This window comes from Amphibalanus amphitrite, unplaced genomic scaffold (assembly GCF_019059575.1).
Source record: "Amphibalanus amphitrite isolate SeventyFive unplaced genomic scaffold, NRLGWU_Aamphi_draft 000261F_arrow, whole genome shotgun sequence".
In the NCBI taxonomy this organism is placed as follows: domain Eukaryota; kingdom Metazoa; phylum Arthropoda; class Thecostraca; order Balanomorpha; family Balanidae; genus Amphibalanus; species Amphibalanus amphitrite.
The window spans coordinates 291,913-316,361 of NW_024881756.1; the positions used below are offsets into that span (position 1 = coordinate 291,913).

The following is a 24,449-nucleotide window of genomic DNA, read 5'->3' on the forward strand; positions in this document are numbered from 1 at the left end:
CGTGCCGCTCGCAGCCTCGGTGAGTGACGCAGCTGTGTGCTGAGAGTTATGGGTATGGGTTGTCAGTGCGGATAACAGCGATTGACAAATCAGATCAGTCATCGCTGTGCCCTGTGGCAGCACTTATGTATTATTGGGGTTGCAAAATTTAAGAGTAGGTAATAGCGATATTAAATAGGTCCCCTGCTCATATTTCCCTTACTGTAAGACGTAAGCAGGGGCGGAGCTTCCTATACAGTTGGTGGGGCGGCAAGATACCCACCAACTTGGTATTTTGCCCCACCAACTGTAGCTGATTTTTAAGACTTTGCTGCTTTGCAAATTAATCTTTTTCGCATTGAAGAGCTTTGGAATGTTTGTTTAATGCAAAATATTATATCTGTAACGATAAGAATTGATTCAGTGTGGCATTTCATTCAACTGCATAATCGGACACTGTGGTTTTGACGACTTTTTGCCGAACCAACTTCCCTGGAAAAGCGTCACCCATGGACGTAAGAACATCATGCATTGCAGCTGCAGCTTCGGTTGTCTCGTCTGCAAACTCACGTGTAGCTGTGATATGTATCTTACATGTGACATGTATTACATAATTCCACTGGCACATACTGACATTCACAGTACACATACACACCACAAGCAGAGTAGACTAATCAGCACACACGTTCACCTGATCAGCCTCTGCCGCCCCACGGTCCTTTGGTAATAGTAAAGCAGCCACCTGCTGAGCGACTAGACACAATATCATTGAGCGTTTCTCCATTCTCTATGACTCACAGATCTTCGAAAGTGCAAGCTGGGCACCTTTATCATTCAACAGTATCAGACTAAGCGAATGTTTCTTTCACACTCCCGAAGACGAGAAAATATCATGTTACCTTTACCATTTCAGAATCCTCTGCAAGCACTCAATGTTGACATTATCTCGCGACAAAAAGCGAATACATTTGTCAATGTCTGGAGTATGTTAGGACAATTGAGGATGAACAAAACTTTCCAAAACAAAACATATCAACACATTTGGTGTAAGATCATAGATATGTTTCCAGTTCCACTTTTGCATTGTAGAAGGATAAGTAATGAATAAAGAGTATCACAGAATTGTATGTAGTAGTACGCAAGCAAACCATTTTACGAATTCAACAGAAATGCTTCTCCGACATTAACAGCGCGGCAACAAAAGTTAAACTCGTAGTTTGAATAGGTATGAGCTGCAAAGTCTGTAATGCAGAATCCTAGTCAATGTCGTTCAAACTGAACTTCAGAAAGAGATAACTTTCTGAACGATAGACAGACAGCTAACAATGCCACATTTCTACTTCTTCAGGTCAATCCACGGAACACTTCCCCCTTATCTTTTTTTCTGAACGCGTTCGACCCGCTGCTCATCACACAAATAGCCGACTTTTTAACGTTAGTCCACTCCAGTTCAATGCCACATTGTCCAACAGTGGAATGGTCCAGCGCTTACTGGACGATAGAGGAGAGGGGAATGTTTCTCACAGTTCCATTCGCTTAGTGTATCTCATGTTAACTCTCTACTTGGGGCTTTGAGTGGTTCTGAACTGCTCCTCAGAAGTTTATCCTTTGCTGGTATGCTGTTGCATTTGGGTTTCTCCCCAAAGGTCTTCTTACCACGAAACGCAACTCTTCTTTTACATTTTTCTCGACGATCTATCGTCCCTCTCGATGACACACAGTTGGTAACTAGACTAGCAGTTGTGTCCCTGTCGGAGATCTACACTCACTGTGTTCGGCGCCTCTTGCTGCCACTGTCAGCACACACTGGAGGCGTGCACGCGCATATGCCGGTTCAGGTTGCCCGACTGCGAGAAGCGCAACATGCAGATGCGGCACTGGTACGGCTTCTCTCCGCTGTGTATCCGCATGTGCTTGGTCAGGGTGGACGAGTCGCTGAACGACTTCTTGCACATGCGGCATCTGCGGATAGAAAAGGTGCGTCAGCATACGGCGGTTGTTTTTATTTTTTTCATTTGTTTTACCACTGGGGCAGCAATCATCAAGGAGTGATAAAGAAGAAACACATTGTGCATTGCGCATCTTCAGAAGATCGATTTAAAAGCCACCTGAACGACCTCACACCTCACTAGCTGAAGTTACCAGCGCGTTGAGCCAAAGAACGTCAGGACAAGTGTTTGTGAGGGCGGACCTCGCGGGAAGTTCCGACTGACCTGTGGGGAGAGGGACGGTCTCCCGAGTGTATCCTCATGTGAGAGTGGTAACTGACCTGTAGGGGCGGTCGCCCGAGTGTGTCCTCATGTGAGTGGTGACCGAGGAGGACTGACTGAACCGGCGATCGCAGATCGGGCAGCAGAACGGCTTCTCGCCGGAGTGGGTCCGCACGTGGGCCGTCAGATTCGCCGCCTGGGAATCGGACGGACGGGTGCTCAACTTTAGACAAAGCAGATCCAGTGATCCTCTTCTACGGAGAAGTAGGACATAGAACAATGGTGCTCTGCATTCGTCGACTGAGGTGTAGATATAAGTATAGCAGTCCAGTGAAGTTAATTGTTTTTCAAAAGAGCTATGCATTATGCATTGCAAGTTTTTATTGACGAATGTTAATGAATCGACTAGCAAACAGCAAATCTATGACATAAAAAGTGAAGCTCTATCAGCTCCAACAGACTAGACGATTGACGCAGTCATCAACAGATGCTGAGGCCTGAGGTGCTGCCTTGCCGCGAACTTGGCCAGCTTCGGCCGGCTGGCGCAACACGTGTGGGCGGCGGCGTTTGAGAGCCTTCCGGCCGTCACGTCGCTGCTCGTCACCGGCCGTCACGGGCGTCACTCACCTGCGAGAACGACTTGTTGCACTCATGACATTTGTACGGCCTCTCGCCGCTGTGGGTGCGCATGTGGGTCTTGAGCGTGCTCGGCCGGGCGTACGCCTTGCTGCATACTCTGGAAGAACCAGAACTTCATTAGGCGTAGTGGGGAGGTTTGTTAACTAATAATGGTATTGGTAGGTTTAGGGCTTCACGTTAGGCACTTGATCCAGAAGAACTCAATATGTTGATGAATAGACAAAAATAGACCTTTGTGTCCCTCGTCGACTTTCCGCGGTGCATGAAATACATCAGCCCTTCACGCCATCGGCTGGCCGGCTATGAACGTCTTTGGTCTTTTTTATTGCCTTCCGTCTCTTGGAAGATTTTCTTTTCCCACTCTTCTCCTTCAGTCTTTTCTCATTTTCTCGCGTCCCTCCCTCACATTTAGGGCCATTTTCCCTCTCGCTCATGCACCTTTCCCTCCCACCAAGCAAACCGTCCAATATCGTCCCTTTGCACCTTCAGCCCTCCACCCTATTCTCCCTCCCTCCTGCAGAGCGTCGCTCACCGACAGACGTTGGTCTTGTCGAGCTGGCCGACCGGCGGCGGCGGCTCGGCCTTGCACACGTACAGCAGCGACTCGTCCAGGTGGGCCGAGTAGCCGGCCGGGTCGACGCGCCGCAGACTGGAGCGCAGCGAGGCGGCCAGCTGGTGGCCGCGCTGCTCGACCTGCTGCTGCTGCTGGGCGGCAGCTGCAGCCGTCCAGCTGACCTCGGGCCGCAGCTCGGCCGTGAACGCCGCGTAACTCGCCGACGAGCTGTACGGCGCTGTCGCAGAGCTGTCGCGCGAAGAGAAAGAGGCGGGAAGTTGAAAAGGGGGAAGTGATGTGCGTTACGCGTTGAAAAAGGCACAGGACACAGCCAGAACATGCCAGATTGTGAGAGGGATGTCGGATAGTCAGGCTTCTCGACAGCGAAGAATAACATGTTACATACATATAGTGGCACTTTCCAAGACTCTGCGTTTTGAAGCGCTGGCACACAGGGACACAGCTCAGAGTTTAGTTCACCTCCTGTCGTTGCTCATTTGGACCGAGAAGAAGGAGTGTCTTACCTAGCTGGCATGGCGAGCGGGCTGACCAGCGGCGGCTGAGGACTGAACATTCCCGACGGGTACTGCGGCGGACTGCTGCTCCACGGCAGCTGGAAATCGCAAGGGAGCAGATCCAGGTCACGATTGGGTCACTATAGGTCACACAAGGTCATGAGTGATACCCGGTCATTGAAGATAGCCTCACCCGTGCTCATCTCATCTGGTTCATCTCAGGTCACACACACCAGAAACACCAGGTTGCACCAGGTCACACCAGGTCACCCGGTGAGCACACTAGGTCACACCCAGAACTCCCAGGCTGCTCAATGACGTGCAGGGCACTTATTCGCCTCAGACCACATGCCTTCATTATTTCAGCTCAGTTCAACTTTCAACATTTGATACAGCATACGAAAAAACATGATCCAATAAAGCTTCTTTCATCAATGGCTGGCGCGTCAGCTCTGTGAGCAGCACGCACCTGCGGTGCGAAGGACTCCTCCTGGATATGGTAGCCGGGTGACACGCCGATGTTCATGTTCATGCTGACGTTGACTGACATGCTGGGGAACATCTGGGAGCCAGTCGGGTCAACGGTGTGACCTCCGGGAGGGAACAGGCCCGCCAGCTGCTGCTGAGGAGGGGGACGAATAGTGGTCAGTCTGGGGGACGGGGTTTACCCCAGGAGGGTCCGGTCAGTATCTGCTGAGAAAAAACGGAAGACCAATAGTGAGGGAGGTGAGGGGCTGAACCCAAGGGAATCCCGTCAGGTTGTGAAAAAGTAACGGATAGGTCGCTTCATCGTACTGAAGATACGGTGGTAGACGGCCGCCGAAAGGTAGCAAGCAGTGACTGCACTGCCAATAAACTCTGTTTTCGTTGCTTTCCCTACACTGATACGCAGTTAAATCTGCCGCTAACCATAAAACTATCATTTTTTAACATGACGTGTGTCCAAAATTGATTATTTGGAAACCGGACGTTTGTTTCATTTTGTTACATAATTAAAACCAGTATAACGCCTTTTGGGGCGACTAACGGAGCGAGCGAGAGGGTGGGCCTTACACGTGCGAAATTTCGAGGGGGTACCTCCAACTGACTTGTGCACGGCACCCTACTAACCGGTCTCTAGCGATGTGCCAAATTTGAGCACAATCGGCCCAGCCGTTCTCGAGATCTGGAAGCGGCACCCTGCACGTGCGCACGTGCAAAATGGGTCCCAACTGACTTTTGCACGGCACCCTACTAACCGGTCCCTAGCCATGTACCAAATTTGAGCGCCATCGGTCCAGCAGTTCTCGAGCTCTGGAATCGACCCCTGCACGTGCGCACGTGCAGCAGCACCCCAACTCTGGCACATGGATATGCATTGCCTAGTGGGTGCCTACCTGCATGCCAACTTTCAGCGCAATCGGCCAAGTAGTTACCGAGATATTGCAACAATTACAAAAGTGACACCTCTTCGTTTTGCACGTGGCACGTGCATAAGGGGTCACCCACATGCATCGGGAATAGTCCAATACTTGGTAGAAGGAATGAAGCTACCCTACAAAAATTACCGCATTTAAATCGGTCAAGTGGTTGCTGAGATATAAGCGTCGCAGAATCGTGACCACGGCCGGCCGGCCGGCCGGCCGCTCATACTCAGAAATTTCCGTTATTCTACGTAAGAGTCCGCTCGCTTCGCTCGCTCCGTAAACACGCGGGGCACCTGACCATGTCCACCCTTTTCCTGATGAACCGGGCTGATTTGGTGAGATAAGCGAGATACCGCACATTTTATCCCAGCAAAATGGTAATATATTCTGAAATTAAGTGGGTTATCAGCGTGTATATCGAACAAAGGTGATTTGACATTGTGTCGGTGAAAAAATGACATGGAGGACACTCCGTCACACGGAACTCGCATGAATGCTCGAGTTAGAAGGTTATATTGAAACATTTTTCGCACACATTCGACCATGACACAATTCAGTGCAGTTTCATAACGGAGATATTTGCATTCTGAGCGATTTCTACCACCGTATTTTGGGATTCCTCGCTGTAATATCCCATTGCATACAAATCGTGGTGACGGCTTTGTTCAAAAACAGCCATGCGTCTGCTAGCAGTATCGTTCGGGACAAAGCACAATTATATTTCTTAACTTAAGTGAATAGTGCCGTAAAACGCTTAAATTTGTGAATTCACGATCAGTATCCGCAATTTGTAACAAACAAACAAACAAAGTATCGCATATAATGCATACATCATTTTTTCGTCACAGAGTAAAACTGACTGTGGGGAGCCTGCGTAGTTGAATTTTAGATCTAACCCGCAAGTTTTCAGATGCCTATTTATACCCTTGCTTCAACCCGTGAGCGTGTATAGCGCAGATGTACTGAGAGACTCTGCTGTTACCTGATTGGCAGGGCTGCCGAATGTATGCGGGTTCGGTGTCAGGCTGTTCTGTGACACCAGATGACCGGAGGACCCGCCTGTCGGTGACAGGGCACCTGCAAACGACAACCCAGGTCAGTGTAATGCTAATTATGTCAAAACGTATGGCCTTGAAAGAGGGTCATTTGAGCTATCATTGCGATGAATTTTCACCTTGCAATTCCCTCATGCTCATCTTATGTGTGATAGATGATTGTCTGGCGATGGTTTGCTTAATGCAACATCATATCTTTATATTTGCGTTAACTGAATCTGCATTGGACTTAAATGCACACACTGGTTATCTTGAAGGACAGATAATCACTACACACCAGGGATGACAGACATTTTGTCGGAACGTTTATGCTCACAGCAAAACTATGACGGCAAACAGCATGCTACGGACGCCCGTTACGATATTCTTGCACGGTCAAACTCGGGTATACTTCAGGAAGTCAGCCAAAGCCAGAACCTATTTATTACATTTCGCATGAGCCGGGCACGCATGTATTATGGTCGTATTTGAGCGCATATCAAGCGAAGAATGCTTGACAGAACGATTGGTGGACGAGGACATCGAACATATTAAAAAAGTGTTATCGCGGAGACTCCGAACGCATGAAACTGGACATTTTTGAGAATATCAATCATCTGAAGCATCGCGTGAAAATGAGACGTGCATAATAGTGAGAAGCAGTAGCGCTGCAGGCTTCATCTCGGCGACATCAGACAGGATTAGACGACATCAGGTGACAACAATGCATGCTAAATTGTCGGGGCACATCGCACGGTTGGAGGATATTAAACACAACACACATTGGATTTCATACAGCCAGATGACACCATACGACATCCGACATGCGCATGCGGTCCGTATAAAACAGAGTGTCCCGGCGCCCGGGGTACCGTATTGCCAGTGTTTGGAGTCGGTTTCGGTCAGCGGCGCCCACCGACCGACCGCTGACCGCCTCAGGCGACACTGCTCCAGGGCGCAGTCGTGCTGACCGCCTGTGGGACACCCGGCTGTCATGGACGCGCGACTAGCTGTCATGGACGCGCGACTAACTGTCATGGACGTACGACTAGCTGTCATGGACGTGCGGCTTGCTGTCATGGATGCACGACCAGCTGTCATGGACGCGCGACCAGCTGTCACAGACGCGTACCGAGCTGTCACGACGGTCTGCTGTCACAAACGCTGTCACATGGCCGTCATCATGACTATCAATGCAAGAAGACAGCTTCAACCATCGGTACTGAACGCGACTCCCACTTAGTGAAAAATGCCTACTGGGCCTCGTTTCATAAAAGGAATTACTTGCGGCGTTCCGTCAATTATGCCAGATTTGGCGTATTTGATGCCAATTCGGTTTCATAAAGCCGGTGACCGGAGTAATTCACGCCATCGAAATTACGGAGCTTCATTTACGGCAAATGCTCGATTCCGGACCAATTGATGCCATTTGGGTTTCATAAAACGACGTAATTAACGCCAAATATTTTATCAAGCTCTTGATATCAGTGGTGTAAACTACGCACCAAAATGTTGCGTGAATTTGAATTAATGTGAAGATTCGAAGCTAATTCTTAATATATTTTATAATGTTGAGCCCGGTAAGGAAGAAAGAACAGCCAAAATGAGAAAAAGAAACTGCAAGTCTTCTGTACCAGTCGCCTTTGTGTGGCCGCTATCGGAATTTTGTTTATTCGCCGCGCTGCGCCACTTCCGTAGTAAGGCACTTCTGCTTAGCTGGCTTTCTGCTGTTTTCAATATATTGATTTAATGAAGGATGGTCATCAATATCAATTTTGTTTTTTCATAAATAATTTTTAAGATTTAAATTCAACATAATTTTTTATAATTTCTCGTAAAAAAATAAGTGTTGACATGAAATTGTAATTTGTAGGACGCTTGATAAATTACGGTAACTACGCAAATGTGCTTAGTTACGGAGGTGTAAACAATTCCAGTTGTGGCTTTGTGAAACGGCTTCATTTGCGCTCCGTAGTTTGAAAGGGTGTGATTTACGGAAAGGTGTAAGTTACGGCAGAGCTTTATGAAACGAGGCCCTGGTTACATGACTGCGTTTGTGTGGACATCAGAGTTTCGAATGTTTGATCTAAGGTCAGTTTTACTTACAAAAAAAAATCGACAGCTACGGTTTATCCAGACTTCAAAGCCGCCCACGAGATTCACCAGCCACGCGAATAGTAGGTCCGCCCGACGTATCAGCCAGTCCGGACGATAGTTTTTACGGATTTTGACATTTCAAACGCAGAATTACATGGGAAACTCGGAACAATACATGTCACTGGAATTTGGCCCGCCTTTCAACAGATCGTGCATCAGAGGAAGCCCCGCCGAGTGCGTCAGTCGTCACCGCAGCTCGTCGCACGCCAGCCTGACACTGAACAAGGGATATGACGTCATACTCATAAATGACAGTTAGCGAGCTGTCAGCTGTCACCCGCGTCATCGGAACCAACGTGCCACGCAGGCTCCGTGTGTAGATATGTATCCGCTTTCCGCATTTCATTAAATACGAATGCGAAAAGCGATTGCTGTAGACAGGAGCAACTTTCAAAATGTATTGCGAGCAAAGAAAAGGAGAAAAGTTGACTATGGAGCTCTGCATAAGAGTCAGCTTTAGACCTGTTTATAGGTATACAGAGGTCTATAGTTGACTGTAAACGCTAAAGAAATTTAGAACGCCAGCTTAACGTGCAAAATTGATTATTTAATTAGTAAGCTTGATCGTGATTAATAATATGCTTGCCTATCACGTCAGTTTATGTCATCCGAGCGAGATGTGCGCAAAATGTTGTAATTCAAAAGCGCTCCATTTATTGAAGAGTTACCTTGCTAATGAACATCCACTGATAATAATTTACAAGCAGTGATATAATTCCAAAAGGCAATGAGCGATTTGCACCGTATAACATGCATTACGTTAGCGTCACGGGTCGCTGCACGGAGGGCCCGCCGCTGACGTCACAGGGGCTCGCCCGGGCGGGGGCGGGGCCGGCCGGCCGTGGCCCCGCGTGGGCTGGCTATCGGGGGCGCGAGGTGGCCGCCGGCACTCGGCTCACGGCCAGTTCCCAGTGATCACGCCTAGAGCGCGTGATGACCACCCCAGTCGGCGGACGGCGGAGGCGGCACCAACCGGCTGAATCCGGATAGAAAGTTCTCAGGGAAGTGACAACAGCTGCTAAACAGGGGGCGTATCCCGCTCCGTAAAAAACTAACGTAATTTTATGAACACAGTCTTTCGTTACATTACTTCTCTAGAAGAGTGTTCAGTTGATGCATATTTAGTGCATGCTGTTCAGCATACAGCATTTCAGGCACTATGGATGTCATTCCCGTAAATTTATTGGTACGACTTGAATAGTTCATTTAAGAATACAAAGGCCATTCTTACCATGCAACGCGATTGGGCTCTATATGCCAAAAATTAGGTAGGGCTAGGACCCTACCATCGATAGGTATGCAAAACACCACCCATGCTTCCTGCCATAAGCCTCGAAAATTAGACCGTTAGAAGCTATGTATACGGTATTCGGGAATGCTTCGAACTTTCCTTTTCCTTTTCCTTTTTCCTTTTCCTTTTAGAAAGCACATCCCTTGGTTGAAATCGCGAAACCTTCGCTGCTTGTCTCATCTTTCTTCAAATAGATGTTTCGCTGGTCTGTACAAATGGTATTCAGTTTTTAGATTTACTTGTAAATTTTACCTGAAGCTGAATTGAGCTACCTTGTTTTGTCAATTTATAACGCATGATTTCTTGGGTGTAGGAAAGAGGAACATATGGTGGATCCGGTGAAAGCTTTTTACGAAAGGGACAAGCTAATTTCAATTTACTACTTGTTGCTAAAAAAACTGACTGCTTCTCTCTTATCAGAGATTATGTGCAGTCATCAATATGCTCTATTTCTATGGTAAATCTACTCGCACATGTGGAAGGGATGCATTTAACTAACGCGTTTGTTGTAGACTGTAGTGCGTTTCTCAAGCGCTCACCTGCAGTGGCGCCGTGGTGTTTCATGGGGAAGAAGAAGTCGTTCATTTCCTGCGTCGGTGACCGCTCCCGAACCGGTGGACTGAACTCCCTGAAAAATACGTGGTCGGCAAACGTCAAGGATGGCCTATGCGATGGATGTTCGATTTTCGTGCGTGATATGCTATATAATTGATAGAGGAGTAAGTGTTCATTTTATATTCTTATTCAGTTAAATATAAGTGGTGCGACAGCGTCATTGAGTCTCCTTTGCCTAGGCTTTCCTTTTAAAAGATGAAAGTGAGTTATAGGCATAACTGCTAATTGCTATACACGTGTGGTGAGGGCCAAGCTCTCTGTAAAATTCTTTATAAGTGGTCTAGTATCCAATGTCAGACAAGAAGCATGCTTATTTTAACCCGCGCACCGACGGGGGGGCGGTTATCCCCCTCCCCTAAGGTTTTTCGTGAATAGTGGGAAAACCGCGACGCGTAGCGCCGCGAAATTTGGCATGACTATTCTCTTATCAATTTTACACATAATGTGCAGTTTGAACCTCCTAACTTTTAAGGTCAGGTCAGGTCACTTTGAATGACCCAACCTCAAGTCACTTTTTTGCAACTTTGCCACAGTGTCAGAGCTACAGTAGATGACGGAGGCCTTTGAAAGTCGCAGGATGTTATTAGGTCATTGGTAGCTACAATTTGTATATCTCGGAATTTCGATATCGATGACTTAAGGTCAGGTCAATTTCTCGGCCTTCCCATTGGGGGGAATCAATGGATCAATGGGGAAAAATCAACTCTCTGTTTTTCCCACTAAAACGCGTCGGAATGGCCCCATATACCATACATGACTTCATGTACGATCAACCTTCACTACCTTGAGGCCTGTTTTGCTGTTGGCCAGCTCACTGAAAACAAGTTGAAAGAACGTAATGCAAAAGCATCTGAGAATATTCCACACTTAGGTTTTTGGGGTATTAGGGTAAACTGGCTTAGAGGCGAAGAAGAACGTCTGGTTCATGAAGAACACACACAGTGTTTCACATAGACCGAAGACACGTGCTGCTTCTTCGCGTGCAGTCTTAGCAGCCCCAGGGGGCTTCAACTCGACCAACACCGGTTCTTCTTCGTTCTCCCTAGTCACGTGATATTACGTCACACAAAGCGCGCGAAAGATAAACCCTTTGAAGGTCTTGCACGAACTAGCATCGGGTTTAAGAAGAAGGGGTTGTGGTTTAATCAGTGTAATGGCTTTCATCAAGACCACGCCCGCGGTACCACGTTCTAGCGTCCACCGGAGGCGATCGCCATTTTTCGATCGCGTTGGATCACGCTTTGTGCAGTGACGAGCGGCTGGTGCAAGATTGGGTGAATGGCAAGTAATCGAATATTGAAGAACTGAAATAAGGTTAATTTTTGGCTTATCAAGTGTTGTGTATTATTTATATTACTTGTGATTGACAATGATAAGCAATATCACAACGCTCTTCAAATGCATGGATGAATGCATTGGATGAAGAAAGTTCATATGCAAGACCAATCAATGCAGTAAGTATTTATATGTTTTATAAATGCCCCATAGCTTAAATTATGCATGTGGTATTTAGACAAATCTTCCAAATGAAGATAAATCAGGAATAGAATCAGGTTGCCATTTTGGGTTCAACTGTTTTAGGTATAGGATTTGGCTCATTTTAATAAACATATGTTCTTGCTGATTAGTAGAATATTTTATCTAGCTGCACTTTATATGTTAACCCTCGCATGTGTGCGGCGTTTGCCAGCTTCTAATGTGTAGGGGGGGGGGGGGGGGGGTCGGTTGGACCCCCCCCTTGCCGTTTGGCCTCTGATCGAGCTAGAGCTTCGCGGAAAAAACGATCGTGTTGCCCGTGATGAGAGGAAGCCGATGATACCCAATTTTAAGGACCTAGGTCATTGGTTGACCTTCCAGGTCAGGTCAATGACCCAAAGTCGGGAAAATCGGGACCTATTAGTCTTAGAAAGTCGTAAAGTGTGGCTGCTAAGGGGTTTTTCGGGTTGCTGATCACGAATATCATGCTAGCTTTGATCACAGATGATGTCTTTAAGCATTTAGACCAAGTCGGGTCAGGTCAGGTCAGGTCAACCAGTAGGCGTCGTGAAGGGTATTCGTAGTACGTGTCAACCGCCTCTGACAGCTTCGTAACATGCTACGAAGGCACCAAAACTACTTCGTAAATGTTCAAATGGCTGCTAAATTCGAATTCAGCTCCAAAAACTAGCCTAGAAACATGTAAAACTCGAAAAAGTGAGCCGAGGTCTTCCGAGGTCACCAAAGGTCAATGACCTGACCTGACCTTCAGGTGACCTTGACACCCACCCTAATGCATGGGAGCAACATCAAATCACATGTTTGAACGTTTGAAACCACGAAAAGCTTGCAAACGCGCGGCTAATGCGAGCCGACATACGCGGAATCGCGATTCCGGCCAAACATGGTCTCGGAAAAGAGGTCACAGGTCAAAGGTCATTTGGGTCAGGGTCATGAATTTTTCAGGTTAGGTGTAAAATTGATCAATGCGAGGGTACTGAAAGTTTCGTCGCGATTGGCCGCTTTTTACGCGAGTTATTTGCGAAAAACCATGGGGGGGGGGTCCATCCGACCCCCCCCCCTACACATGCGAGGGTTAAGTGCATTATTTTATTTTTGGAGTAGGCTCATGGTCTCTGAAGTCAATATAAGTTTCTTTTCTCCCTGCCTAACGCATCCGCCCGACTCTTCATTCTAGGGGACAAGGCCATCTCCGCTCTGATTGAGGCCCTGGAGTCTGAGGAGAGCGTCCTGGCGCGCGGAGACGTCGACATCGTCGAAAACGCTGGCTTGAAGCTGGTGGTGGAAGGAGACTAACTGTATGTGATTTGGAAGAATGCGATATCGCCACCCGGCTGCTGACATGGGCGATAGCGCATACTCGTACTGTGTTTGGGAAAACATCCACTTGCCAAAGCTAAAAATGTGTTCATAGTTGTACAGAAAGCAACCCTGAAGTTGAAGGAATCAACTTGAATAATTAAACATGCCCGAAAGGCTCTGGAGTTCTTTGGCTTGGATGTGTAAGGCAAGTGACACGGCCGAGGAAAAAGCGTTCTTGCACGCTGATTGCGGGCTGATCGCAGGCTGAATGCGGGCTGGTTGCGGGCTGATCGCATGGGCTGGTTGCGGGCTGCTTGTTCCTGACTGGAGACTTGCAGGCTGATTGCTCAGAGTAAAGAGGAAGGTAAATGGTAATACATTTTAAGGTGTATCAAATACTGTGTTTGCGCAGCAGATGTGACGGCGCAGGTCGATAGCCATGCATGGGAGGTTCAATAGACGAGTGAACGGGGATTTTGCGGTATTGCAATAGAACTGAAAGGGTTCTACAACCGATATTCAGAGCACAGGGTGGTTTCCCTATAAACCTCGGGGACTTCTTCACAGACCCTTTGGGGTTCTTATCCAGGTGCTAGGAACGCTCTTATTATAAACCCTAAACCTCATAAGAGTCTTTGGAAGAATCGTGTTGATTCTTTTCATGAGAATGCAAAGCCGTCTACGTGAAGAACCATAGGGGTTCTGAAAAACGGTGGCATAACATTTTACCCCACAGGGGTCTAAATACCCCCGTACGTTCTTAACGTTCTTCCAAAGTGTTTTCAGTGTGTAAGGTCATGTGACGTCATCAAAGGTCACCAACGTTTTTTTGCCAATAACTCCTTACAGGAACGAGATGCAGCCGCGCAGTTGGTCTCATTGTGTGCAGCTCGTCAAGGGGCATCGAATGATATACATGATGACCTCGAGGTCACGTGACCTGAGGTCAACCTTTGGCCTTGACCTTTCGAGTTCAACATATATATGATTCGATGCGTATTAAAGAGAGAATCACAATGATGTCCTTAGTTTGTTCCTTGCGTCACTAATTCATACGTTATTCGAGAAAAACTTTCTCCATATCTAGCGCCGTCATGTTTGACTTTTTTTACCCCTGTGACGTCATCTTTGACCTGACCTGAAAATGACCTTTTAAAAATTGTAGACCTTGTCCGTGCGTACCCCATGCCGTTTACCGCTTGTCGCTATCTTGCTTCGTTTTCGAGATCTCAGGGGGGGCGGTCATCCGCCCCCCCCCCCCGCCCTGTCGGTTGTAAGTTGGCGCAGACCCCGTCGGTGCGCGGTTTAATTATTCATCGCAAGTGAATAAAATGGCCATATAAACGGGTATCTTTAACACGCGCAGTGGAAGGGTTGCGAGTACTACGCCCAGTGGAAGGGGGGCGGATATCGCCCCCCCCCCTAAGATCTCAGCTCCCACTGGAGCTAGAAAGACGAAATTTGGAGGGTAGGTGAGGGCTATGGGGAACTCTGTTGTGTGTGAATTTCATGACCCTAGGTCAATACCTTCAAGGTCAAATGTGGTCAAATCTGCCATATCAGCGACTTTTTGCGTTTACACGCCGATAACTCAAAAAGTTGCCGGTCGATTTTTTTTTTAAATTTTCACTATACGAAAGAGCAAACATTTGTGAGTATGTATGGTGAATTCCTAGATAATCCAACAATAAATATGGCAGTTAGAACTTAGAAGCCTGCGAAGGGTAAGATGTCGCCGGCTGAGGCGGCATCGGCCGACGCGGGAAACGCGGCAATCACAATTTTGTGTTTACACACTCATAACTCAAGTTGTTACCGGCCGATTTTCAAAATTCTTTGATCATATGATTCCCTGTACATTTCTCCGTCTTCTCACCGAATTTGACGCGAATCTAATATAATCAGCGGTAAGGAGCGCGATGTAAAGACGGAACCGTCCCGCCCCGGCACAGTCTACAATTCAGGCGGCGCGTAACGGCTAGCGCCGGCCGCCGCGCCGCCGCGCCGCCGCGGCGGCAGGATGTTTGACTTTACACCGCTATTACTAGAAAAGTTGTGAACTGATTTTCTTACTTCTTGCACGAGAAGATCCGCAATTCAATTCTGGACAGGTAGCCGAAATTTCACATTGATATTATGCTTGCGGCGCGAGTTATTGGCGAAAAACAGGAGGGGTGGGCGAAATCCACCCCCCCTTCCACTGCGCGTGTTAACGAGACAATACTCCGGTTCGCGACTTGCACTTGTATTCGTGCATGCTATTTGTTACTCTTTGTCTTATTGATTTGAAGTAATTGTATCATCATCAGGATTCTAGCAGCATTGTCGAACACTTCAGCTCACTCTGAACTCTGCACTCTGCAGCTGAATACCGGACTTACGATCTCCAAATCAATACCGAACTTACAATATGCACATTATGCAGATTAAAATATCGAACTTACAAGCTCCAGTTATCACCGAACTTACGATCAGAACAATACCGAACTTGCAATATGCAGATCATCACCGGTCTTACGATCTGCAAATTAGCAAAATAATATACTGTAGATCATTGCCGAACTCACATCTCCATGATCATAGTCTCCGCCATGACTGGTGTGGGAAGTCACCCACAAATTTGCTCTGCTGCGACCGAGGACTGAGCCTGCGGCTCGCACGCCACTAACTGTCAGTGTCAGCGACCCGACCAGCCTCAGAGACAGCTATCATATTCTCACAGCCGCACGCTCCGCCCCGTATCCAGCTCGACTGCTGCCACTGCGAAAACAGCCCAGTGTAGCTAGACCGACCCAGCAGATCACCGTGACTCGATTGCTGGCTTACTGACCTCACAGTGACGTGGAGGACATTTTGTTCCATGTGGGTACTTAATTGAGTATGATTTTTTCACACACAAAATCGGGTCCATGTAAAAAATGCATTTAAGTTATTTTTAAACTCCCCCCCCCCTCCAACAACCTAATGGCGACCAATTACACGAGGGATCCTACATACTTCTCCTGTTTTCCAACCCTGCCCCGATTCTTTAAAAAAATCAGTTCTTTTAGTTTTACTCTTCATGTAATACATTGTCAAGTCTACCTGACAAACCACTCACACTTCAAGGACCACAAATGAATAACGACAAGCTGTACCTATCTCTCGCGCGTGCAGCCACAAGCTCAACCGGTCGGTGCATAGAAGCACTGTCGATTGTCGACTATATATAGTCGACAATCGACTTTAACCCGCGTATATGGAAGGAGACGGTATATGTACCTTCCGCGCCCACCCTTTCACTACCAGTCACTTCCACCTACCTATTGAAAGACGGGACCACCCCACTATTCTGTGGGCAGACATCCGCGCGTCGGGATAGCGATCGTCATATTTCTTCCCTGAATCGCATAAATTCTGGCGCGTCTGCCGCCGCCGCCGCCCTAGCTGGTTTGAGCTGTATCGCGCAATGTTCTTTTTACCGTTCTTGTTTTTTGTGTTTACTCCGCGTGTCATGTTTACCCGCCTCTGTCCTCCATTGTGTGTCGTGAAATAAATAAAAAGAAAAATTAAAAAATCGCATAAATTTTCGCTACGCTTCTAGTGGGTGAATTATGCCTGGTGTAGGGGCACATGCTTTCCCCGGGAATTATTGGAAGTAAGTGTTTGTTAGCGCAATAGCTATGCCGGCTATGCCAACATCTTACTATAATTCTTAGATTTACTTAACTTTTAGATTGAGACCATCACTTCAATTACTAATGGTTAGGCTGCGCCCAAGACTACGAGCTCATTTTCTAGAGCCCATTCTATCATTTTCATTAAAAGCTTCAGCTGTATTATTAATACTGCCATTGCCGGTGTGCCGACGCGCTTTCTTCTTCTCCATCCTCTCTCTCTCTCTCTCTCTCTCTCTCTCTCTCTCTCTCTCTCTCTCTCTCTCTCTCTCTCTCTCTCTCTCTCTCTCTCTCTCTCTCTCTCTCTCTCTCTCTCTCTCTCTCTCTCTCTCTCTCTCTCTCTCTCTCTCTCTCTCTCTCTCTCTCTCTCTCTCTCTCTCTCTCTCTCTCTCTCTCTCTCTCTCTCTCTCTCTCTCTCTCTCTCTCTCTCTCTCTCTCTCTCTCTCTCTCTCTCTCTCTCTCTCTCTCTCCCTCCGCCGCTCGCCGTAGCGACAGCCCGGCTCCGAGCGGCCGTCTCTGTGCGGGCTGTGCGGGTTGCCTATCCATCAGGCGGCCGGGCTGTGCGGGTTGCCTACCCATCAGGTGCGTGGACTGCTGGCGCGGCGGTCTTATGCGTGTGCGGTTACCCGCGGCCGCGTTAGTTCAGTGTAGAATGTAAAGAATGAAATAAGTGGATAATGGATGAATTAAGCATTAGGGTAACGGAAGGGTATAGCATTTCTGTTTTGTCGCACATGTGGAGTTAATTGTTTTGTTTTTAATACGGAAGGTGAGAACTGAGAAGTGAGAAGTGAGCGGCAGCAGACGGCCAGCGGCGAATTCAGCGAGTTTCAAGTTCAGGGTGACTGCCCGGTCGATATCTGTGAAAACTAGCGTCTCCCTGCCGCTCCTGGCGGTCAGCGACAGACAGCAGATAGGGTCCCATGTGGTGACCATGAACCTGGCCGGGGGACCATCGGTGGAGTTCCCATCATGACGCTGCGGCCAAATATAGTGGTCCGGAAATGATTCAATGCACCAGCCATCTGACATAACACTTTCTGATAGGCGTGTCTGCCAGGGCCGTTGGTTATTTTACTTAATTAAAAAAATAAGTTAATATTTTTCTGTCATTTTTGACGATTTAAAAAAAAATAGTCCGAACCTTTTGATAGGCAGGATTCACAAGGACAGAGCCACCGCTAAGCGAAGCTTGTTGCGGTAGCCCTGTCCTCTACCCTCCGATGTACGACGATATCGAAGAAACGAATAATTTTTTCGAAAAAGTGCATTTTTCTTTCTGTTTAATTCTTTACATAGGAGCCCATAGTTGAAAATAGGAGCCATAGATGAAAAGGGAAAGTAGCCTGCAGTCTCTGTGCCTCAAAGCACATAGCTACTCATAGGTATTTAAAGCTCACCACAACCATCTTTGGTCATTGTTATTGGTCTTTTTATTTATTATATATGCTTGTATAAATGGTGGGTAAGCGTTTTTTTTTCGTTGTTTAATGAATTAATTTTGATTGACAATGATGGTACTTAGAATAGAATATGATTTAAATGTTGAAGGTACAAAATATGAGTGAGCTCTAAGTAATCCATAATCGTTATGAATTGAATGACTTACGTAAAGCATTGATACGCCAAATTTTCTCACGCTCAGCTTCTCGTGGGATTTCTACTGGGAAAATGCACACTGCTCTGTCCATTGTCCATTACCGTTTGACATGATCCACCTTTGACCTTGCTCTCATCCATCGCACTTTACTCATATCCGTCCGTTCATGTTACCTGTAAGAGCTAACTACCGTTCATAACAAGCATCTGACCTTCACTGGCCCATGCATGAGAATTGTCTCATCCATGACTGACCCACCCTGCCTCACCTGACCCCTGACCCGCCCCCACCCCTACCCACCTGTGACTGCTGATAGTGTAGACGTGCGGCAGCGGCTCAAAATCCAGTGCGTTGAACGACAGGCCGTTGATCATGGGGTCGGGCGTGTGGCAGGTCTGCAGCGGCGGGTCCGGAGCTAGGGTGCCCGGCAGCGGGCCGGGCTCCGGTGACCCCGTGTAGCCGTAGCGACCCGGCGGTGGCGGCGGCGGCGGCGGAGGCGTCAGCGGCTGCCACGGGCCCGTCTCGTAACCGAAGTGCGGGTTGTTCGGCACGTAACTGTCCATCTCCGCCATCGCCTGAAACATATATACGATGCCGTACATGAGCTGCTCGTGGAAATCGGCGCGGCGCCGCCCCGCTCGCTGCATTCATCAGAGAAGCCGCTAATTACTCCTTGCTATTTTGGAAGCCCGCCCGGCACACGGCCGAGAGATTGGTGGTCCCCTCAGATGTGGTGTTGTCATGGCGACGGAGGCTGGCCGCTGGCGGCTCCGGCCAACCAGCGTCCAGCACTGGCGGTGGGCGGGGCTAGAGACCCGGTCGTCGGAGGCCGGACCGCCCTGGCGGACCGCCCGACCGGTCGCCGCCCCGCCGCACAGGCTTCCAAAGTGGCTAAATTTAATAGGCAACAGCAAGAGGGCTGATGCGGTCACTAGGACCTTAAAAACGCACGGCTTCAGTGAGATGTGGCATTCAATTACTGGCCCGCAAATCATCTACCAGCTCCCGATAATTGCAGTCATTTAGTTGTTTTAAGATGCTACTTGTCATCGGTCACCCCATAGATCTGATGGGAAGGCTGCCTACCTTTAGACATGAAAATGTGGAACAACCCTGGGAGCACACATTTTAGACCAGCAAAATATCATTCAATGAGCGGTATAAATAAAGCAGACGCATCGAAATAGCCTCAAATGGTGAAACCAGTAGGTACCTAATACATACGTAGGGGAGAGTGGGGTAATTTGGCCGGTGGTGTAAATTGGCCGCCCCCACCTGTACGATGTCTAATAAAAGTGAGTGAAATATCTCTAGTCTCTATTCATTTGTCATAGGTAGAAATAACTGAAGGACAAATGTCAAAACTTTGCCCCTCGTAGTTTTATTCAAAATTAATAAAACGTTAATTTCATTAGAAAATGGTAACTTTTACTTCTGTTTAAAAAGTTGTATAACATGTAGTATTTGGGCTAAAAACGAATTCAGACATTATAGCGCCATTCTTGGAGGTGTTCAGCGGTTCCAAGAGCAATTTTATCTAATTCCGTATAGCCGTGATGACTTTATAGACAAAAATTTTCAGAATGGCAAAATGGGGTAATTTGGCCGGGACTAGCGGGGCAACTTGGCCGGTGCGCTCATGGTCACTATGCTGGGACGGCCGAGTTTTCATGGTCAATTGTACCATAAATGACATGATTCATGACTAACTTTGACTACTTTGATGCCTTACTTCCGATTGGTCAACTGTAAGAGCATGTGACGTCATCAAAGGTTACCAAACTTTTTTTGCTAATAAATCCTTACATAAAAATGGTACAGCCGCACAAATGGTCTCATTCTGTTCAGCTCGCCAAGGCGCATCGAATGATATGCATGATGACCTTGAAATCACGTGACCTTGAGGTCAAGCGACCTGATGCAACGTGACCTGAGGTCAACCTTTGACCTTGACTTCTCAAGGTCAACTTATATATCTTTCGATGTGGACTGACGAGAGAATTACGATGGTACTCGAAGTTTTGGCCTAGCTTGATTACTTCAAAAGTTATTCGTAAAAAACTGTGATCGCATCTAGAGCAGCTAATTTGGCTATTTTGACCCCTGTGACCCCTGAGTCAACCTCCAAAATGCGGCAAATGCGTCATAGGACACACGTCATTGCTGAATCTGAAGCTGACTCGCAATATAACAGAAAATCCCGACCGCAAACTAACACCGGCCAAATTGCCCCACACCCCCGGCCAAATAACCCTGCTAGTGGGGCAATTTGGCCGCCTTGCAGACCTTTGTAATACGTCACAATTTCAATATAAGTAATTACTCTATCATTTCAAGTTCACTGTCCAGTAAAGTAAAATGAATGCGACACCTGCCAGCGTTGAGAAAATGCAGAAATGTTTCGTCAATTTTAAGTTATATCGTTTTCTAAAAAAAGCGGCCAAATTACCCCACTCTCCCCTACCCTCACTGGAGGTCTCGATGTGCCTATGTAGCTGCACCTTAGGTCTAACGGCGTTGGGTGTCTTTCGGCCGACCGCTTGCGTCCGATTTTATTCACATTTCCGACCTCTCTATCTATCCTACTCAGAACTGGCACAGGCACGCCCACCGGTAGCCAAGCCGTACGGAAGCTACGTGCAGTGCATGACGGTCAGTTCACTTCAGAGTAACGCCCACGGAGAAACGTCCACTGTAATCAGAACCACACCCACTTCCGCCCTGTCTCGGGGATAAACTTCCGAATGGAGCGTGTGCAGCCTCCCGGGGTTCCCACGCCCGAGAGGATGTTCTTCCGGCTGGGCGATAGTAGCGGGTGGGTCTGCACTAATAGACACAACTTCATAGCAGACACATTGCAACGCATGTGCTATGATTGTTACACATAGCTGCAAAAACGAGTGCCGTTTCAAGCGAAATTGACTTTTACATGAAACAATGACTTTTACTGAAAACCTTACTCGCATTTGATCGTGCATGCGAAAAACAACAACAACAATAACAACAACAACAACAACAATAACAGTAGCGCCATCACCTGTGCTGTGAGCAAGATAGTTAGCACGTTGCTCGTTTGGTATAAGCATTTCATAAATACCTAAACTGACAGATCTACAAAGTGCGCAAAGAAGGGGACGTCTAGGGTTTCTGAATATCACAGGAAGTTATGGACGAGATGGTTAAGTTTGTTTGCACCATAAACAGCAATTTGAGAGGTGACTGGGAATAGATCTTTCATCTCAGCCAGTGCAAAGTCGCCGGAAGCCCGGAAATCTTGCTGTGCTCGAGAACACTGTGTTACGTGTTACTTAAATCTCTAAATGCTTCAATCATTGAAACCGCCTGGAAAAATATAACTACATGGAAGGAAAGCGTGGACATACACCAACAAAATAAAATGAAATAAGGTTTGTCGTTTATAATTTTGAAATTTGTGGACAGACGAGCTGCAACTCAACATGATATCATACAAGTAGCATCCATTACATACATTAACACTTGCCATTTGAGCCAGTTTGGGAAGTGTTTTTTTCTTTCACTAGTGCTAACCGGAACACTATAACGAATTCCATGGGTTGTCTATTTTCACCGACATTTTGTATTTTGCCTCTGCTTTCCACCGTGGCCTGCATGATATGATTCTACTTACTGGTCGAAAAATAACAAAACCCTTAGAAGTAGCCGGGCGAATGCTTTTCAGAAGGCTTTAGAAAATGTTTGATTAAACGCATAAGTGGACGGGTATCCCGACAGCTATAAATGGCTTCGGATTTTTTCTCATAAGCGAGGAATGTGCATTGTGCAAGTCGCCATTTAGCAATGCATGCGTAATGCTCATCTTACATTGCACAATTATGTACAAATATTCATTATTCATCATTACGATCATTATGTGATCATAATGGCAGCTTGCAAATGTGTCATGGACGGAGGACTAGGGAATTGAATAAATAAGGTAAACAGGTCATCAATGCATCACTCTTTTAGAATCAAAGATAAAATCTGCTACTTCATTGACATGTTTAAGTCAGAACAAAAGCAGCTACTTCGAGCTTTGTGATCAAAGACAAGGGGTCTATTTGCAACAAGCCATGCTTAGTCCAATCTATAGCTTCGTCTGTTCATCATTTCATGTGGTACGATTGGCATCTGCATTATCGAATTTGAAAAAAAAACTGGCTCGTATTCCGAAACATTCTTGGTATCCCTGGGAGCCTGATGTTATTTTCCAGAAGAAAAGTTTTAACTGTGTCTTTGCTTTTCTTTCTTTTTGCGAAATCGGGATAGTCGCAGCGTGACTTTAAGCGCGATTTTTGCAAAATCCTACAAGCATGTACCGTCCTAGCATTCTGTTCTACATTGAATTAATTGTCAAAAGGATTTTATTTGATAACAAAATTTGATTGTAATTTAACCATCTTATTTTGTCTCGCACGATTATTATGACACCAACCGGCTGAATGATGTATGCACTCGTATGTATAACCGATAGGTTCGCCGTAAGCGTCGTTATTTCCTACTAAACATCGAGATACAGGGTCCGGTAAAGGCTTTGTCATCTACCTATGGCGGACAACACTTTCCGGTTCCTAATCGTTGATACCCCTGAGAAATAACGATTCTGGCTGCACCCCTGGCCTTTATGGTACGGTCTTTGACCGCGGGACATGAGGCCACGAACGGATCTCGGATCATGGGTCACCGAGCTACGGCCAGTTTCACACATATTGTCCACCTGAAAAAAGGTGCGGACAAACTCTAATAGGGAGAGCCATCCTTCAAAGTGGAAGCCATCGCCTATATGAGGGAATTGGGTGCAGCTATCGTCCAGCAGGACCTGGACAAACGGAAGCTGGTGACCAGCCTCGTCGCCCTGCACTCTGCAGTTAAACTCAAACGGGCGCGGTCGAAAATCAAGCCACTTGTGCTCCACAACCTGGTTGCCGGCGTGACAAATGGTGCTCGTGGGTAACTTTCTGCCCGTGGGGAATGTACAGAACGCTACAAATAATCGTTACCTCTAATTATTATAACTTAGAGAGCACCATTTTTTAGATGACAAAACCCATGCCGGACCTTGTAAACTTATCTGCGGTAAAATGATATTTCAGAAAATATTAAACGTTCTAACTTGGACAGACTTAGCGTGTTATTACAAAAAGTATTTTGTGTTTCACTTTGCGGCGAGCATAGGAAGACGATTCAACGCCCTATCCATCTCCGGCCATTCAGTGAAGGCAAGACGTGTCCTCGATCATTAAAATCATTACGACAAGAAGTGTCCTCACCCATACCCCGATCATTGAGTCGAGACGAGCCATCAACGATCTCCAGACATGAGTCAAAAGGTGTCTTTAGTGATCCTCAATCAATCAGTGACATGCGGCCCAAGGAACAAGACGTGTCCTCGATAATCCCAACCCTGCTAACATCTCAGGCTCTGTCGTATTTAGGTATCACCTTCTTGCAACCTCTGTGACGTCCGATCTCTGTGACCTCTGACCTCTGTAACCCCCTGACCTTTAAGACCTCCCTGACCCCTGTAACCTCCCCGATCTCTGTAACCTTCCCGACCCTTGTGACCCCTCTGCTCTCACCTGGAGCTCCTCCAGGCCGTCCGTCCGACACTCCACCTTGGCGACACGAGCGGCCCGCAGGCCCACCACCGGACAAGAACGGACGGACGCACGGACTGGCGGACGGCCGCTGCGCCCCTGGCCACTGTCCCGTGAGCTCGGCGGCCCCTCGCCGGCCCTGTCTGTGCCCCTGATCGGCAGCTGCGGTCACGCCTGCCGCCGGCTCGCCCGCCACTAGCGACCGCCGGTGTCATCTTACCGGCGGACAGGCGCTAATAGGATCTACCGCCGCCGCCGTCCAGGTGACGTCAGAGGTCCGCCGCCGCCGCCGCCTCCTCCCTGCCCGGCGCGGCCCGGACCGTCACGCTCCCTGTTTGTCTTTCTGATTGTCTGAATGGGTGCTCTGGGCCGGCGCATCC

General features: G+C 47.5%; 1 protein-coding gene across 2 annotated transcripts; it reads right to left on the reverse strand.

Moving 5' to 3' along the window:
• Positions 1 to 554: 554 nt before the first annotated feature.
• LOC122386753 (protein glass-like) lies at positions 555 to 24,276 on the reverse strand. 2 transcript variants are annotated; one of them, XM_043376298.1, is made up of 10 exons: positions 24,052 to 24,176; positions 18,755 to 19,029; positions 10,324 to 10,412; positions 6,285 to 6,379; positions 4,366 to 4,518; positions 3,906 to 3,994; positions 3,361 to 3,630; positions 2,817 to 2,925; positions 2,249 to 2,385; positions 555 to 1,941 (listed from the first exon to the last, which is right to left on the reverse strand). In XM_043376298.1, the coding sequence occupies exons 2-10, from the start codon at positions 19,024 to 19,026 to the stop codon at positions 1,776 to 1,778; spliced, it is 1,380 nt and encodes a 459-aa protein (XP_043232233.1). In that variant the 5' UTR covers positions 19,027 to 19,029; positions 24,052 to 24,176; the 3' UTR covers positions 555 to 1,775. The 2 variants fall into 2 exon arrangements, with proteins under 2 accessions (XP_043232233.1, XP_043232234.1); XM_043376299.1 differs by having other exon boundaries at positions 568 to 1,941; positions 4,366 to 4,515; positions 24,052 to 24,276.
• Positions 24,277 to 24,449: the final 173 nt, after the last annotated feature.

What these genes read in the sequence shown, in the direction of transcription:
- LOC122386753 (XM_043376298.1), bottom strand. Translation starts at nt 19,026, where the DNA reads ATGGCGGAGATGGACAGTTACGTGCCGAACAACCCGCACTTCGGTTAC. An exon ending in TACACTATCAGCAGTCACAG is followed by an intron (nt 10,413 to 18,754) that starts GTGGGTAGGGGT and finishes CGTATTTTTCAG; the next exon opens with GGAGTTCAGTCCACCGGTTC. An exon ending in GACAAGACCAACGTCTGTCG is followed by an intron (nt 2,926 to 3,360) that starts GTGAGCGACGCT and finishes TGGTTCTTCCAG; the next exon opens with AGTATGCAGCAAGGCGTACG.